Source organism: Stegastes partitus, unplaced genomic scaffold (assembly GCF_000690725.1).
Source record: "Stegastes partitus isolate 25-593 unplaced genomic scaffold, Stegastes_partitus-1.0.2 Scaffold601, whole genome shotgun sequence".
Taxonomy (NCBI): domain Eukaryota; kingdom Metazoa; phylum Chordata; class Actinopteri; family Pomacentridae; genus Stegastes; species Stegastes partitus.
This window is the reverse complement of record NW_007578332.1, coordinates 277,162-294,257: the sequence shown is the minus strand read 5'-3', so window position 1 is coordinate 294,257 and position 17,096 is coordinate 277,162. Positions and strand designations below refer to the sequence as shown.

At 40.6% G+C, this 17,096-nt stretch overlaps 2 protein-coding genes across 2 annotated transcripts; both read left to right on the top strand.

Annotated features, from left to right (window-relative positions):
• The first annotated feature begins 127 nt into the window (after positions 1-127).
• On the top strand, positions 128-5,793 carry LOC103362773 (neurexophilin-2-like). Its single transcript, XM_008289255.1, has 2 exons — positions 128-286; positions 4,945-5,793. Exons 1-2 carry the CDS (start codon positions 209-211, stop codon positions 5,770-5,772), a joined length of 906 nt encoding a protein of 301 aa, XP_008287477.1. The 5' UTR covers positions 128-208; the 3' UTR covers positions 5,773-5,793.
• Positions 5,794-6,414: 621 nt separating this feature from the next.
• LOC103362774 (serine hydroxymethyltransferase, mitochondrial-like) lies at positions 6,415-15,768 on the top strand. The gene is made up of 12 exons (XM_008289256.1): positions 6,415-6,498; positions 7,502-7,696; positions 9,517-9,596; positions 10,251-10,451; positions 11,621-11,702; positions 12,623-12,745; positions 12,937-13,076; positions 13,447-13,609; positions 13,828-13,927; positions 14,565-14,720; positions 15,055-15,162; positions 15,376-15,768. Exons 1-12 carry the CDS (start codon positions 6,466-6,468, stop codon positions 15,501-15,503), a joined length of 1,509 nt encoding a protein of 502 aa, XP_008287478.1. The 5' UTR covers positions 6,415-6,465; the 3' UTR covers positions 15,504-15,768.
• Positions 15,769-17,096: the final 1,328 nt, after the last annotated feature.

Here is a 17,096-nt window from a genome sequence, read left to right as displayed (position 1 = left end):
AAAAAAAAAAAGCATGAGTGAGAGAGAGCGAGACAGAAAAAGAGAGACGGTGGGAGGGAGAGCCGAGCTGAGTCTTCACTCCAGATCTTGGGGATTTTTTGAGTCTCTCGCTGCGGAATCATGCCTTCTCTACTTTGGAAGTAAGAGAAGGCTTTAACTCAGTAAATTGCTCGGGCCGATTTGTCTGTGAGACAATCCGACTCTCTGGATGGAGCCGCGCTGCCGCAGAATGAGGGCTCTGTGTTTGAACTTTGCCATCACCTGTCTGTGTCTTCTTCCCTCATCGGTGAGTTTAGATCAGCTGTGCAGCCTCCTCTCTGCTCCTGAGGCTGTGCTCATTATTATTACAAAGTGTTGTTGTTCTTGTTGTAGTGGCTCTGGGAAGTGTTAACTCCCTGCTGATTTGCGTCTGTATTGCTGATCAGTGAAACAAGTAGGTAATAATAGTGTTTATATTCCTTCCTGCTCTGGTTTTGCCACTGTCCTTCATATTGCAGTACTGTTGCACAACCAAGCTGTTTTTTTTTTCTTCTTTGGTTCAACTGTTCTTTTCTTATTAGGAGTATATGTTGGTTCTGTGTTTGACAACTAAACCAATTTGAAATTTTTGGCAGTTTTAAATGATAATGGGGAACTTGACATTGGTTGCAGAGTAGGAAGACAAAGGTAAGAATGCTAATAGGAATTTGACTGACTTGCTTCAGAATTACAGTGATTTCTGCTGATTTGAGATTCAACTTTTCTCTCTAAAATGCTCTGTAAAAGTCTGAGACATGCTTTTTCCCCCCCCAGAAATAACAGGAATTCAGCGTAGTCTTGTTCTGGTTTGGTCTTCTACTCAAGAATTTAGAATTGAAGACTTTTTATTTCATTATGTCAGATTGTCTTTGTACTTGATCAAAGTTGATTATTCTATTAGATGGTGAAGTGCAGACAAAAAGGATATACACCACCCTGACAATTTTAATTTGTTCCACTCCTGTGGTCTGCAATTCTCTTTCAGGCGTAATTGTAATTTAATCTGCTCTCGTGTCTTTAATTTAACTTTCTTAACTTTGCTGCATGAGCAGCCGACTGCAGCATCTCTAACTTTAACACTGAAGTTGTCAAGTGCAAACCTCAAAGCAGCCTCATTTTGTGCTTTACTACTTGAACTAAATGACTGTGCAATCTTTGTCAGTTTGAAAAAAGTTTCACTACCCCTAGGGCTTAAGAAACACTTTTTTTTTTTGTTAAATCACAAAAAACAGACACATTAAGTAAGGATCTTTTTAGCCGATGGCAAGATTGATCTCATTGTCCTCAACAAAGGCAAATACTACCCTCAGGTTTCTCCGATTTTTTTTATTTTTTTATTTTTTTTTTGTTTCTGCAGGTGCTTTTGCACACGTGTTGTGCTTGCATCCACTCCAACACTGTTGCTCAGTTGCAGTCGCTGTGCTGGCATCTTGACACTGAGCCAGTGACACGGCTGTCACACTGTGGGCTCCAATTAGGGGAGGTGAGAACAGCACATAGCTGGAGGTTTAGGCTTGTAACAATTGGCACAGCTGGAGCTCACTTGGTTACAGGAGAAGGCAGAGATGGTGGTTAGGGGTGATGAGAATCTCACTTGTTGGTGAGAAATAATGATATCCTGGGAGCTGTTTATTCAGAGATCTCTGTGAGAATAACCCTAAACCTCCATCTGCCTTCGACACATTATAATGAAAATAGAAATCAAGTCCCAAACAACGAGTGCGCAGAACTTTCTGCACAACTCCTGTCTCAACTCTCAAGAGGCATGGAAAATAAAAAAAAAAAAACCTTGACCCATCTCCCACACGTATCCACTTTGACACTAAAAAAATGGATTTTAATGAGAGAAAATAAAGTGTGGCACTGAGATTCACCTGCATTTGTTAGGTGTCCAATTAGTTCTTACCCTGGCTCAGTGATTAACATGAATATTTTATGACTGTGTCTGCACATTTGAACAGATCACAGCGCTACATGTCAACTGTGCAACGAATCTCAGGCATATCAGTCACATCAACATCCTCACTAATGACTTTATTTATTAGGATTTGAGTATTTTGATAGACACAACAGCAGGTGGTCGGTTGGCTTATAATAAGCTGCTTCATCAATCGTCAGCATGTATTTAATTTCAGTGTTTTTGTGTAGTGCAGTTTTTCAAAACGGAGAAGGACAGTCAACCACATTCCTCGATGTTAAATCAAATCTTCTGAGCGCTAAAAGCCAAATCACAAAACAACTATAAAATATTTAATATCTAAGCAATTAGTTGCAAGATATTCTGCACTATCTAGACATGTATTAGGAGAGTTTTTTTTTTACCCCACTCAGTATTCATTTTAAGACGGTAAAGCAGCTTAGGAAATTGTGTTGATGCACTGCACAAGTTTTGCACATAATCTGAGAGCTGTACTCTGTCGTCTTGTTTGATTTCAGGAAAAGGCCAAGGTGTTATATATATATGTGTGTAACAGAGAGAGAGAAATACCTTCATACAGTATGGAGACGAAGGAATGCAATATGGCAATATATTAAGCGAACAAAGCATGAATTCATGAGCTTTGTGTATGAAATTGTAATCCAGGTGAAAGCTTAATCCCTTATTCATTTCATGTAAGCAGTTCAAGTCAATGCAAGAACCAAAACTGAGATATGTAAAGTAATAATGAAGAGGCGAAATGTTAAAGAGGGATTTTTTTTTTTTGTCCTTTTTGAGACAGCGAAGGCACAGACAGAGCTTAACATGAGAAATATGCTGGAAGCAGTTTGCATTTTCTTTTTAACCCTTTTATTACATAATGAACTGTAAAGGCAGAATATTTTATTGACTATTCAACAGTGACCTATCATGTCCTTCTCCACTCCAAACCTATTGATTAGTAAGCCCACGGATTCGGTCCATTATCAAGGTCGCCCTGAAAGGAGGATTGAGAGGTTGAACAAGGGAGCGAGGACAGACAGTCAAATTAAAATGTGTTAATAGCTGTATGAGGCTGTGTGTGTGCATGCTGCTTGTTACTGTAGTCCTTGCCTGAAGCAGATAACCTATTGATCGCAGTCAATTTCAACTCATCCTCATTGCAAGCACCTGACACGCCGAAGAATAATTATTTTAATCGATTACCTGCTACCTTGTAACACAGCTGTCTGTCATTTATGGTCATCCTGGTGGTGAAGGCCTTTTCCATTTCTCATCCTTCTTGTCATTTTCCACAGTACATCCTACACAAACAGCATCCTCTGATACTGTATTTACTGTATTTACAGTTGACGAGTGTCGACTGAGGAGTTGTTTGTTCTCTCAAAGCGCTTCAGAAGATTAAGTCTGTTGTTTTAAGACAGAATTATGTAAAACAACAGCAAGGTGTCCGTATGTACGTTGAGGCAGGTTTTGACTGCTGTGATCATTTCCTTAGCTCATACTTGTCGTGAAGCGATCCCTTGCTTCAAATGGAAGTAAATAGGGACAAAATCCTCATTCTGTGTAAAAATGTACGCCAAAGTTTATCTATCAACTGTACATAAAAGATGGATGTAAACTCTAAACAGTTACTTAAACAGGCATTCTTTCTGACAACCAGCAGGGGGCGACTCCTCTGGTTGCAAAAAAAATAAAAAGTCTGATAAGAAAATGGCTCTACTTCTTACTTGATTTGTTACTTAAACAAACATTCTCCTAATGATTTCACGGTCTCAGTTGTTAGTTTCAAGTGTCCTTTAACAAAGCATGATGATCATTTTGTGATTTATAATTCCTTTAGAGTGAAATAGATGATAAAGTAGGATATGCACTGGCTTGTGATTGACAAGCTGCTACTCTATAGGTATGGTGATGGCCAAATTCCAAACTTGCAGCTTCAGCAGTTGTCCACAAACCAATGGGTGACATGACGGTGGCTTTCTAAACAAACAATGATGGAGTTTTGTCTTAAAAACATGTAGCTTTGGGAGGTGCCCAAATGCAGCTTCAGACACAATGCAAATCTTTGGAAAGCCTTTAAACTGCAGATGAGTTTTTCTTTTCTTATATAACCAACCTTTGTTACACTGTTTTTGTATCACAATGAGACAAGATGTAGTGAGTGGGCATCCAAAGTCATAAGCACTGAAAAGTCATTTCTTAGCAGCGTTGTTCTGTTTATATGTGTGTGCTTTTAAGGAATATCTCACATAGCAAACAAACTATGTATATGTCATTCACTTGTAGCAGAACCTGGTCAAGCAAAGAGGTTGGGTTTTAAGATTTTCATTGAATTAATAAGCATGGGTGGGTTCTCTCTGGGTTCTCCGGCTTCCTCCCACAGTCCAAAAATGTGCTGAGGTTAATTGGTGATTTTAAATTGTCTGTAGGTGTGAGTGTGAGTGTGCTTGGTTGTCTCTCTGTGTAGCCCTGTGATCGACTGGTGACCTGTCCAGGGTGTCCCTTGCTTTCAGCTGGGATAGCCTCCAGCCCCCCGTGACTTGAGGATTAAGCGGCGTATAGATAACGGATGGATGGATATTAATAAGCACCACAATACAAAAGAGTTTAACTGAATTCACACACATCTTTCCAAAAACACTGCACATTCATATCCACAGAACACACTGAAAAGTTTTTATTTTTTTAAATAGATAGTATTTCTTTGGTCAAAAGCAGCTCCACTGAAAACTATTGAGTCAGGAGTAATGGTGACACTGTTTCTGGAAATAAAATTTCTTGTGGAATTTTTTTTGGTCTAATTTTTCATTACAGCAACATGAACAAAATTTCATTGACCTCCATTGTTTTAATTTAGCATCAGAAAGCAGACAATTTCTCGAGACCCAAAGTGTAAATTCATGTGCATCATAGGTCACCACATGTAAGGGAAGAATTAGAGTCTTTCCTGTGATTGTCAGCAGAGTGCTTCAAATTTTCCTCAGTATATATTTTGCTCTCTGCAGGTCCAAGAAACATCCAAACCGTTAGACTTTCAGAGCCACCAATGGAGGGAGGAGGAAGGAGGAGGGGATGATGTTGGGGGAGCAGCAATGAAGGTCAAACATATCTCCAAAGACTTGCAAGTCATCTCCACCAAACACAAAACACCTGCTTACGGGTCACTGGGCCCGTATGGTTGGCCTCAGAATGTCTCTCAAGCCCTGGATCAGTATCTCTATCGGCCTCCTCCCAAATCCAAACCGCCTGCTAAAACATCCCCAAAGGCCAAGAAGATCCTGGGTTGGGGGGATTTCTACTTCAACGTGAAAACACTGAAGTTCAGCCTCCTGGTGACCGGGAAAATTGTGGACCACATTAACGGAACTTTCAGCGTCTACTTCCGCCACAACTCGTCCCGACTGGGAAACATATCGGTCAGCATCGTCCCGCCCTCCAAAACTGTAGGATGGGAGGTTCTGGATCCTGCAGCTCACACCAAAAACTCAGTCCTTCTTCCAGATGTGACGTCCCAGCTTCCCCCTCAATCCACAAGCCCGACTCCTCCCGAGCAGCAGAAGCATCAGCTGGACATGATGACGGTGACCGAACTCAACTGTCGGATTGAGTATCAGAGAACCAACCGGTCCAAGAAAACCAAACCATGCATGTATGATCCTGGACAGACTTGCTACTCAGAAAACACCCAATCCCAGGCAGCCTGGATCTGTGCCAAACCCTTTAAGGTTATATGCATCTTCATTGCTTTCACCGGGACGGATTACAGGCTGGTGCAGAAAGTTTGTCCAGACCACAACTTTCAGACAGAGCAGAACCAGCAGCACTTTGGATGACGGAGAAGCCGAGATATCACCACTGACTTATCATACATCCTTCAAAATCATATGTTCAGTCTTTAAAACAGATTCAAAATTGACTGTTTTTACACAGTTTCAACACATTTTCAACTTGTCGGTGAGCGTGGTTTGAGCCAAAGCTTGTGTTAATAGCAGAACCTGATAATAATGACTCTTCAATTGGGAGCTTTGTGTTTGTCTGCAGCTACATTCATCCACCAAAACATTACACATTGTCCTTAAAAAAAACAATACCGGGGACTTCTTTTGTACCGTCAGTTTTTGTTCTCTCAGTTTGCATTAATAATCATCCAGAATGTGATATATGCTAATAATTTCTTAACTCAGTCATTTCTTTACTCTTTAATAAACCTAATAATATTGTATATATACATATGTTTAGGGGTAGAATCATCTGCAGTCTTTGAAACAGACCGACTTCAAGTGATTTTTTTTTGCTTAGAAATCAATTCCTTGCCTGTTTATTGTATGAATAGCCTTGACTTATTAGATACTTCATCTTCAAAGAACTGAAACAGACCGAAGCGAAACAGATGATTTACTGCAGCAGTCACTTTTATCAGTGACGCAAAGTACGCATGTCCCTGGCACGTGTCCAGGACTGATTTTACTTTCACCCTTTGTACCTTGGAAGTCTTCTGTTTTGCCAAGCCCTCAACTGACACAGACATGCTTTCTCTGTCATTACGCCAAACATTGCGGGTAAGTGCATTTGTCTACGAATTAATTCGACTTTTTAAACAACAGTCATACTTGTATCTGCAATAGGAGATATTCTTTTCCTGCATGTAAAAGCAGTAGATCACTCATTACTGCTAACTAGGGCAGCCTGTCACCTCAGGTCACCACAATCCTGATAGAAATGTCTGGCTTGAAGATGTACAGTTTTCCGTTGTGCTCTCAGTTTGTCAGTCCAAAACAGAAAAGAGCACCACTGTGCTTTATGCAAGACTTATTATACTGAAGGCTTACAGAACATAATGAATACAAAAGATGAAAGGAGGCTTACTTCAACATATATTTATGCTTGAATGGTAATCTCTCTATTAGGCCAAAGTAACACATAGTTGCATAACTATCATGCTGCTACAAGCTGGCTTCAACAAACAACACCCTGATAACTAAGTTACTGCATGTCTGACGAGCACACGTACACTTTTCATGTCCAAGGTTTTCCGTAACTGCTCCGCTGAATAACACGTTTGGTTTTTCACTGCCTTTCATTTAATGGATTGTTTAGAACATCAAAAGACACATTATTCTAACTCCCTTGTTTCCAAACCCCTGGTGCAAAGTATTGTAATTTTGAGTGATGAAAGTGTTTTTGCACAGGCTCACTCTTCATGAGGGTTTCAAAAGACACCAAAGGAGCAATCTTGGACAACAACAACAACCAAAAAAAAAAAAAGAGCCCCTCGGAAACTTTTTTTGCTCTGCACAGACAATTTAAAGCACAATGGAGAGTTGCATCACACCCTGTGACTCGGTATTTGTCTCCTCAAGAGGTTTTTATTAACTACTACTGAGTTGTTAAGAACGGCAAGTTGCAAGAAATACAACACGGTGTCTCCAGGGTCTTCCCACACAGTGCTGACATATTATCTACAGCATTAGCAAACAGCTTTACAGTCATTATTTGAGAAGTGGGCATTTGATTATTGAATGAAATGATTCTTGTACGTTAATCCACTGCCCCACATTGCAGCCCCTCGCCCTCAGGGTTTCAGGGTGTTTGGGCAGAGAGGGGCAGATCACAGCGGAGTCATGCAGGATAGGCCTCAGGAGCGTCGGCGGCTGGACCGGACAGGAGAGTCTGGCCCAGGACGACCCAGAGATGTGGAGTCTACTGCAGCAGGAGAAGGACAGGCAGTGCCGGGGGCTGGAGCTCATCGCATCAGAGGTAAAAGAAAAATAACAAAAATAAAGACAGAAACATGATCAAAGCACCATAAGATGGATTAAAAAAAGAAAAAAACACAAAAAGTTACCCTGTATGTATTACAGTCTCATCCGTTTATCATCTTTAGTGCAAAAACAGCATTTAGATGCAGGTTTTATGTGAACTGTGGTGACCCATGACCACCGGTGTGGGGACGAGAGTCATAATGGACAAATATTTGCTTGGTGTGTTGCGTCACACAGAGACTGTGTGTGAAATTAGTGCTGGAAAAACAGATGTGTTTTGAGACAGAAACGTTGTGTATTCTCTGGTTCTGTTGCTCCTGTTGATTTCCTCTTTTCCTCCTGCTTGCTTGTTCCATATTATGCCTAGATTATATTGTGCAGGCCAAATACAGACAGAAGCCTACATAGGTTTAACATTTATATCTCACATCATTGTCAGCCGCATAGAAATTTGTCATGTCTGCAAAATGCACTAATTCGTACTTTGTCCTATCAGTGGAACAGTAGCTGTTCAGTGGATGTAAGGGATGAGATGATGTTAATTATTATCCTTTGTGCTTTCCCGTGCACAGAGGTGTTGAAGTTTGCAGTATAAAAAAACAGGAAGCAAGAAAAAAAAACAACTTTAACTGCAGAAGGACCTCCTTCAGCAGTAAAACCACAAGTCACCAGAGCATTAGTTTCTAGAATTGAACTGTTTTCTTCAGTGAGATTTCCTTTGCGTTTTTCTCTCTCCCCCCTCATCCAAGTCACTGATTTCATCTAAGTGGAAGCTGTGGGAAAAGAAGGGTGCTTTCATTCTTTTATTCTCTAGCAATTATGAATCCACAGCACTATCAGTCACAATGACATCTGAAAGAGTTTCATCTTCTTGTCAGTCATTCGGCGCTGCAGGCCGACTCCCAGTGGAGAGCCGCCGTTTTTTTTGTTTTTTTACTTCTTCAGGAGCGCAGTCAAATGATCCTATTAGGTTCCCTCGCTGATTTCTTCCATTGATTTACACATTTTAAGTGGAGACAGGGGAGGAGGGGCGATCGTGTATATGTGTGAGTTTGTGTTTGCCAAGATCGTCTTTTTAAAATGTCATAGAAAGAGATTTGTGTCACATGGGGGACTGGTTTTAAATCCCACAGGAATGATTGAGGGATCCCTGAGCAGTGACAGGTTTAGTATAATAACAAGGCAGAGGGGGCGGCTGAGGAGGACAGAAAGCGAAGGAGAGAGAGAGAGAGAGAGAGAGAGAGAGAAAAGATGAGCTGAAGTGAGAGTGGGAGAGAAAAAAGCACGGAGACAGGGAGAAAAATTCATTTACATTCATTTCCTTTTCTGCAGCTATGTCTCTCCTCTGACATTTGACACAGTGCTGAGCTCCACAGGGATTCAGCACGAGTTACATTTTTCTATATTTGTCCCTTAATTTGACTTTAAAACCTCTAATACGGTTATATTTTTAGTTACGCCTATTTAATTTATGCTTGTAGCTTACAAAAAAGGCTGTGTTGAACCATAGGTGTTTGACAAATTTAGCAAATATAAATAGCGCTGATTATTCTTCTCCAATTTAAGAATTTGTCATATATTGTTATAATTGGTATTCGCAGGAGAAATACTTGTAGTCGAATTAAAGGCATTACTGGGTGAGTTAAGTTTAGACCATGTGCACACTGAAAAAGAGCAGAGGTGTTCAGTCACCCTCCTCCAGGCAAACAAAGGTTATATTTAGATGGTGACAGTGTTCTGAATATATAAGCATGATATAAAAAAAAAATGTACAGTGTGTGTAGATGTTGACACTGTGCTTGTTTGCCCTGTCAGAACTTTTGCAGCCGTGCAGCACTCGAAGCGCAGGGCTCTTGTCTGAACAACAAGTACTCTGAGGGATACCCAGGACAAAGGTAACTACACAGAAGATACACTTTTTTTCCAAACTATGTTGTTGTAATTATTTAAAAGATGCAGTTTTATAATAAAAAAAAATATGAGTGAAGTAGACCTGAGACCAAAGAATGTTACTCCCAGAGTATAATGTATGATGTGTGCATGAAACGCTATTATAGGATATTATACAACCCAATACGACACAATATGGAATGATATGACCTGATAGGATGCAACACTCAACAATAAGACATAATGTTGTGCAAGACTATGACATGAAACAGTTTATTATGATACGATACGATACGATATATGATATGATATGATACGATACGATACGATATGATACGATACGATACGATACGATACGATACGATACGATACGATACGATACCATCATGGTACTGCAATATCACACAGTACAGTAAAAGCTGATGTGATATATACCAATATAAAACAATGCAGTACAAAATATTGAGAGATGAGAGAGAATAAAAGATAAAAAATACAAGACACAATACAAGACAAAACATTACGATAGAGTCCAATTCAACACGGTATGATACGATGCAATGCAAGACAGTATGAGATGACAAAACACAAAGTGACCTGATACTCGACAGCACTGTACGATTCAGTATGATACGATCGATATTTGTTGTCTTTCGCAGGTACTATGGAGGTGCAGAGGTCGTGGATCAGATTGAGCTGCTGTGTCAGAAGCGAGCGCTCAGCGTCTTCGGTGTGGACCCAAACTTGTGGGGCGTCAACGTCCAGCCGTACTCCGGATCCCCCGCTAACTTTGCAGCCTACACCTCCGTACTGCAGCCTCATGACCGCATCATGGGCCTGGATCTGCCAGACGGAGGACAGTGAGTGAATATTTTACAATATGTTGGCAGAGGGTGCTCAAATACAGAACTTCTGCAGTCTTTGGTTTGTTGCCTGAGTAACTAGGCTGCTTATGAGAATGTACCAGTAATAGGTTTTCAAGGGCTTTATTTGTCACAGACACAATTATACATAGTAACGCACACTGAACTGTATTGTGCACCTGTTTCAGACCTAAACAATAATAACAATAATAATAAGATTAACACTCTAATTTAATTAACAAAAAAAAAACTCTGGTAAAAATGACCTTAAGTTACTAAAAACAACAGAAATAAACACATTATGAAAGCTGGGTGAGGGGAAAACATCATAAAGCTGCTGTTTGTGTTCTTGATTTTACTGTTTTTTTGTACAAAAATGTGACATTTCAGTTTAAATGGTTTCTGTTTTTGCAGACAGCAAACATGTTACTTTATGGAGAAACGAAACAAGAAAACAACACTGATCACTGATAAAATAGCACTTTTCTTAAATTACACGTCTGTCATGCCAGATATTGCATTTTTAGTTGCTGCAATTTTGTTAAATCCACCATGAAATTGCTTAATTTTGTCTGTGTGGTTGTGAGATTTTGACACATGAATATTGATGCTGTTTTTGGACCAAACGTCAAGAGGCGTTCATTACATGACAGATTGTTCATCTTGTTGTCTGGAGTCGTCATACGATGTCATCCTCTCTGAACACAAAACAATGCGAAATGTAAACAATAAAGTTTTTAAATCAATGCAGACCTGCAAGTTCTGCATGTCAAATAATCTGCATAAAATGTACATGTTGGTAGGAGCACAGTACAAGATAAGGGTTGGGGTTTTATTTAAATGTACGATAAATGTTTAATGTATATAGCACAAGCAAAGCAATACAGACAATAGCACACTGTATTTGTCTTCTTAAAAGGTCAACATAATAATTAATATGAGAAAAGTTAGTCTGAACATGATCAGATGAATTCATGTACATGCTCCTGCTAATAAATGACACCAGTCCTTACCACATTTGATTTTATAGTCATATAAAAGTCATATAGGGATCCAGATTTTTCCAAACTCAGTCATAGATTAAGTTTCATAACCCCGAACCTGCTTAACTTCTGGGATAATCCGAGTTTTAAATCTATTTTTTTTTCCATTTCCCCACATTTCAGCCTGACCCACGGCTACATGACAGACACCAAGAGAATCTCCGCCACCTCCATTTACTTTGAATCGATGCCTTACAAGCTAGACGTGAGTACCTGAAAAACAAAAAAAAAACTTGTGCTCTCTCGCTAAAATATGAAATGAGTTACTGTGAAGGAAACAGCTCTCTCTGTGTAGCTAAGCCTCTGAAGATAGACCTTTTATCCTCTAAACTTCTCCTGACCTGCCCAAATGGAGATTGTATGACATCGGTCTATAAAACAGATGTTCACCAGTCTACAAATCTTCTTCTATAGGATCCATAGCAACCTCATCCACCTCCTCATCCCCAAAGTCTGCCGCTATTCATTTCAGTTTTCTGCAGCTCTCGACTGGAACCAGTTACAAAAAATACTCAAACTCACCTTTTTTATACTTTTATCATCTTTTAAAAATATGCTGAAGGCACAACTTACTGAGTCCTGTACCTGCTTTTAGTGTATTTTATCTTCAAGCCTTTTATTGTTTTGTTTGTTTATTGTTTTGTTTTTTTATGGATATATTCCTCTTATTGTGTTTTCTGTTCTGTGCTGCCTCTTGGCCAGGTCGTTACTGTAAATGAGAATTTGCTCTCAATTAATCCACCTGGTTAAATAAAGGAAAAAATAAATAAGTCTTGACCCCATGTAGATGTGTTGTAGGAGGACAGGCAGGAACTCCTTGGGCCTCTCAAGGCGCCAAGCTATCTTCTTGTTTTCCCTTTCATCCATAAATCTAAATATGGTCTCCCACCGAAGGACGGTATACGACCTGAGGTATGAGAGAATCCTCAGAGCTGATGCTGGCATTGCATGCATGAACTGCTGCTCCGACAGTGTCTGCTCTCCTGGTATATCAGTAAACCTTGTTTCATCCTAAGTCATCTGAGGCTCCAGTGTGCCTCTCTGTGTCGGTTTCCTCACCTTCCTTCAGTCTCTTCAAGAATTCCACAACAGCTACGAGACTGTGAACACTTCTCTCTATCTCAGCCTAACACAGGTCTGATAGATTACGACCAGCTGGAGAGGACGGCGCGTCTTTTCAGACCCAGACTCATCATCGCAGGAACCAGCGCCTACGCTCGCCTCATCGACTACTCGCGCATGAAGAAGGTGCCTCTTTTCAGGAACTATGACCACAGCGTTGTATGCTAATGCAGAAGTTGTGCTGAAGTTAACTTCACCAAAATGCAGTTTACAAAGTCTTTAAAACCGAGAATGGCAAAATGCAATTTAAAAAAAAAAAGGAAAGTTAAAAAGTATTTCTAAAACATGGGAATAATGTGTCTGACTGTGTGTTTCAGCTGTGTGTGGAGCTAAATGCCTACCTGCTGGCAGACATGGCTCATATCAGTGGCCTGGTGGCAGCAGGAGCAGTTCCTTCTCCTTTCCAGTATGCTGACCTGGTCACCTCCACCACCCATAAGTCTCTGCGAGGAGCACGGTGAGTAGGTGAAAAAAACAGATCTGTCATGTAGAAAACATTCAATGAGCAAAAATGACTTGTCATGTCATGTGAGCAGCGTGACGAAGCAAACATAAACGTTTGCATTGTGTCCAAAGGTCTTAGTTTGTGCCCATCTAGACTAAAATGTGACTTTAGAGTTTTCAAACTCAAACGGGGTCATCATTGTTTCCTAAAGTCGTCCTTTTAGGCTCCTAAAACTAGACATAAAATTAAATTAATTTGTGTGGATGCAGCCTGATGCATCAATAAATCCTGTAGTTTTAGATTATCAGGTATTAAACCAGGATTTTTTTTAAAGGGACATTTCAGACTGACAGTGTTTCGCTCACTGTTTCCTTTCCACCAGGGCTGGCCTGATCTTCTACCGGAAAGGTGTGCGTTCTGTAGATAAGAAAGGCCGCGAGGTGCTCTATGACCTCCAGGACAAGGTGAACTTTGCCGTGTTCCCGTCTCTTCAGGGAGGACCTCACAACCACGCCATCGCTGGGGTGGCGGTCGCGCTCAGACAGGTCCAGATATTCATTTTTATTTATTATCAATACCAATAGTACAACTGGCTAAACTCGAATGAGAGTGCAACTCCTCCAGAAAAACACTCTGCAGAACATTTTGAACACCACCGCCTTAATTTCAGTGGCTCATGTTTAAAACATTCCATTCCTACAGTCATCTGGAGGATCCTGATATAGTCTTTCTCTTTCACGCGGCATAATTTCTGTCTCTGCAGGCTTCCACTCCGATGTTCAAACAGTACATCGCTCAAGTGCTGCTGAACGCCAAAGCCATGGCCAACGCTCTGCTGAAGAAAGGCTACACTCTGGTGTCAGGTACTGAGCATTTTTTTTCCCCTTTTATGCTAAAATGCTTTTGTATGTTGCTTTTATTTGTTTAAAAGCACGTATGATTACACATAAATGAAAATATAAATACGGTTTTTGTATTCTCTCTTACTAGGAAATTAGATTCAGCATGTGAACTTATATTGCTTTTCCACCTCTTAAAGACCTGATGCAATTGCTTTTCCCTCACTCCAACCTCATTTGCATTCTGTTTTTATGACTTTGGGGAAAGTTCACTTAACCTTCGCTTGACAGTTAAATGGAAAAAAGCCAGTGCTAAGTGGAATTTTTAAAGAAGCAACAACAGCTTTCCTCATTGTCTGCATGAAGGGCTTGAGTGGAGGGTTCAGGGAAATATCTCGCCACCCTGACTGAATTCCAGTTCGCTATAAACCAGGGGTGTCCAATCCTGGTCCTCGAGGGCCACAGTCCTGCATGTTTTAGATGTTTCCCTCTTTCAACGCGCCTGATTCAAATGATCAGGATCATTATCAGGCTTCTGCAGAGCTTGATGATGAGCTGATCATTTGAATCAGGTGTGTTGGAAGAGAGAAACATCTAAAACATGCCGGCCCTCGAGGACCAGGATTGGACACCCCTGCTATAAACTCTCTTCTCCTCTTAGGTGGAACCGACAACCACCTGGTCCTGGTTGACCTCCGACCTCGCGGGATCGACGGCGCTCGAGCTGAGAGGGTCCTGGAGCTGGTGTCCATCACCGCCAACAAGAACACGTGTCCCGGAGACAAGAGCGCCCTGACTCCGGGAGGACTCAGACTCGGTACTGGAGCTAAGCTTGTGCAGAAAAGTGCTGCACGAATGTAGCTGCAGGAATGAAGCTTGTTTGGACTGAATCTGTCAGCCAGTCAGTCTTCCTACCTGCATGATGCTGAAACCTCTCTTCTCGCTCCGAGTGTCTGCCGCTGTGATGTGTCTGCGTTTCCTTTTTGTCTGTCTTTGTCTGTCAGCGTGACTCTAAAAAACACACCAGTTATCAAGTTATCACCTCTTTATCAACTTTATCAGACTACGATTGTCACGTCTTTTTTTTTGTTTGTTTTGTTTTTGTTTGCTTGAATCTCTTCGTTCTTTTATCTACTGTCACCTTCTTACAGGAGCTCCGGCTCTGACCTCAAGACAATTTAAGGAGGCAGACTTCGAAAAGGTTGTGGACTTAATCGATGAAGGGATTCAGATTGCGCTGGATGTGAAGAAGAAGACCGGTGAGTGGGAGGGGGTTTGTGTTTGTGGAAACTTGCTTGTTTCAGGGCTTCCTGATGTTTTATTATCAAGATTATTCCTTGACAATGTTCTTAAAAGTAACATGATACCTAAGAATCATTTTTTTTCTTGGGATCGTGCAAAGTTCATAAGCAGGAAGGTGGCCTAAGAAAGAATTATGATCATGTGTTTTTCCTTTCTGTGTCTATCGATAGGAAACCTGGCTAGCTTCAAGTCCTGCCTGCTGGAGGACCAGGACACAGTGTCGCGTATCGCAGGGCTCCGCCAGCGGGTGGAGCTATTCGCCAGGCCCTTCCCCATGCCAGGATTCACTGACCACTAACAGCGCCACAGACAGGAAGCCTGTTTCATCCCCTCACGTCGCAAATGCACCCCGAGGAGCTGCAATGGAACAGTCTTAGAATTATTCGGATGATGTCGTCATGGTAACAAGCTTTGTTTCCGTACGCTGTCGGTTATATTTCGGCCTCTGTGCAGAAAGTCATTTCTGGACACTGACACGTTTCTATGTCAACTAAAAATGACATAAAAAAATGTATCTGATCAATTGAAAGTCACACAATACAAACTGCCAGGTACAAAAACAACAACGGTTCATGTAATGACTCTGCATCGCATTGCTATTCTCACAAGCTGAGACACTTTCAGTCCCTATATTTAGTATTTATACACAGTTTAATAAATCGTTTTTAACACATTATAATCATGTAATTCCAATAAATAACAAATCAGTTATAAGTCTTGTTATAAGTGTGCATTAGAAGTAAATAGGTCTTTGTCAGTGTATTTGTCGACACCCATAACTCCTCCTCTGAGGTCTTCACATGTGGTAAAATTGTAAAAATATAAAATATCTTTGTGGGAGAAGTTATATTTGTGGACAAATACTGTCCTCATGACTGCATACGACCATGTTATAGTGCAGGGGTGGGCAATCCTGGTCCTCGAGGGCCACAGTCCTGCATGTTTTAGATGTTTCCCTCTTCCAACACACCTGATTCAAATGATCAGCTCATCATCAAGCTCTGCAGAAGCCTGATAACGATCCTGATCATTTGAATCAGGTGTGTTGGAAGAGGGAAACATCTAAAACATGCAGGATTATGGCCCTCGAGGACCAGGATTGGAGACCCCTGTTATAGTGTGTTATTTATGACTTAGTAATAAACTGTTTATAAACACTAAATAGGTGGACTTACCTACATGTATTTGTGCTCCTCAGAAAGTGACACTTTCTAGAAATATATTTAGTCAGCATCGTCTGAGAAACACATTTGGTGGAACAATGTATTGTATTTAAAGTTGTTAAAACTAGTAGATATGAAAAAACAAAAGACATTCGTTTAATGCAGGAAAGTGAGGTTGATACTAGAGGTCATTTCTAATAAAAGTGAGATTAAAGAGACATTTCAGGAGTACAAATGTTGCACAGTTACGTCCACAGCAGCTGGGCTTTTTCCGACACTTTCCGCACTTCTTACTGTTGTTTGTTACCCAAAGCTGATAAGTGTTTGTAGGTATTTTGGCGTTTTGTCACTAATCCTGCTCGAGAGCTCTTATCAGGCTTTGTCCTGCAGCCTGGGAAACTTTACAGCAGCTGTGTGAGGAATCCAACACCGGTGCAGCTACAAAAGGAGAAAACAGTTAAAACAGCACAAACATTGTCATTCTGTTTTTAGGCTGTTCTTTTTTTATTATTCTTTTTTTTTTTTTTGCGTGTGACTTAACAAACCAGCTCTTGCACCTTTAATTTGTATTGTAAAGTGAAGAATGTACACTGTATATAGGAAATGACTTCTTAATTGCAATAAAAACTGAGCCTGAATGTTTACAAGTTTGCTGAGTTTTCATGAACTCCTTGTATTGTTCTCACTGCTGTTACGCAACATGTGACAGAGAGGCAGATGATTTATGT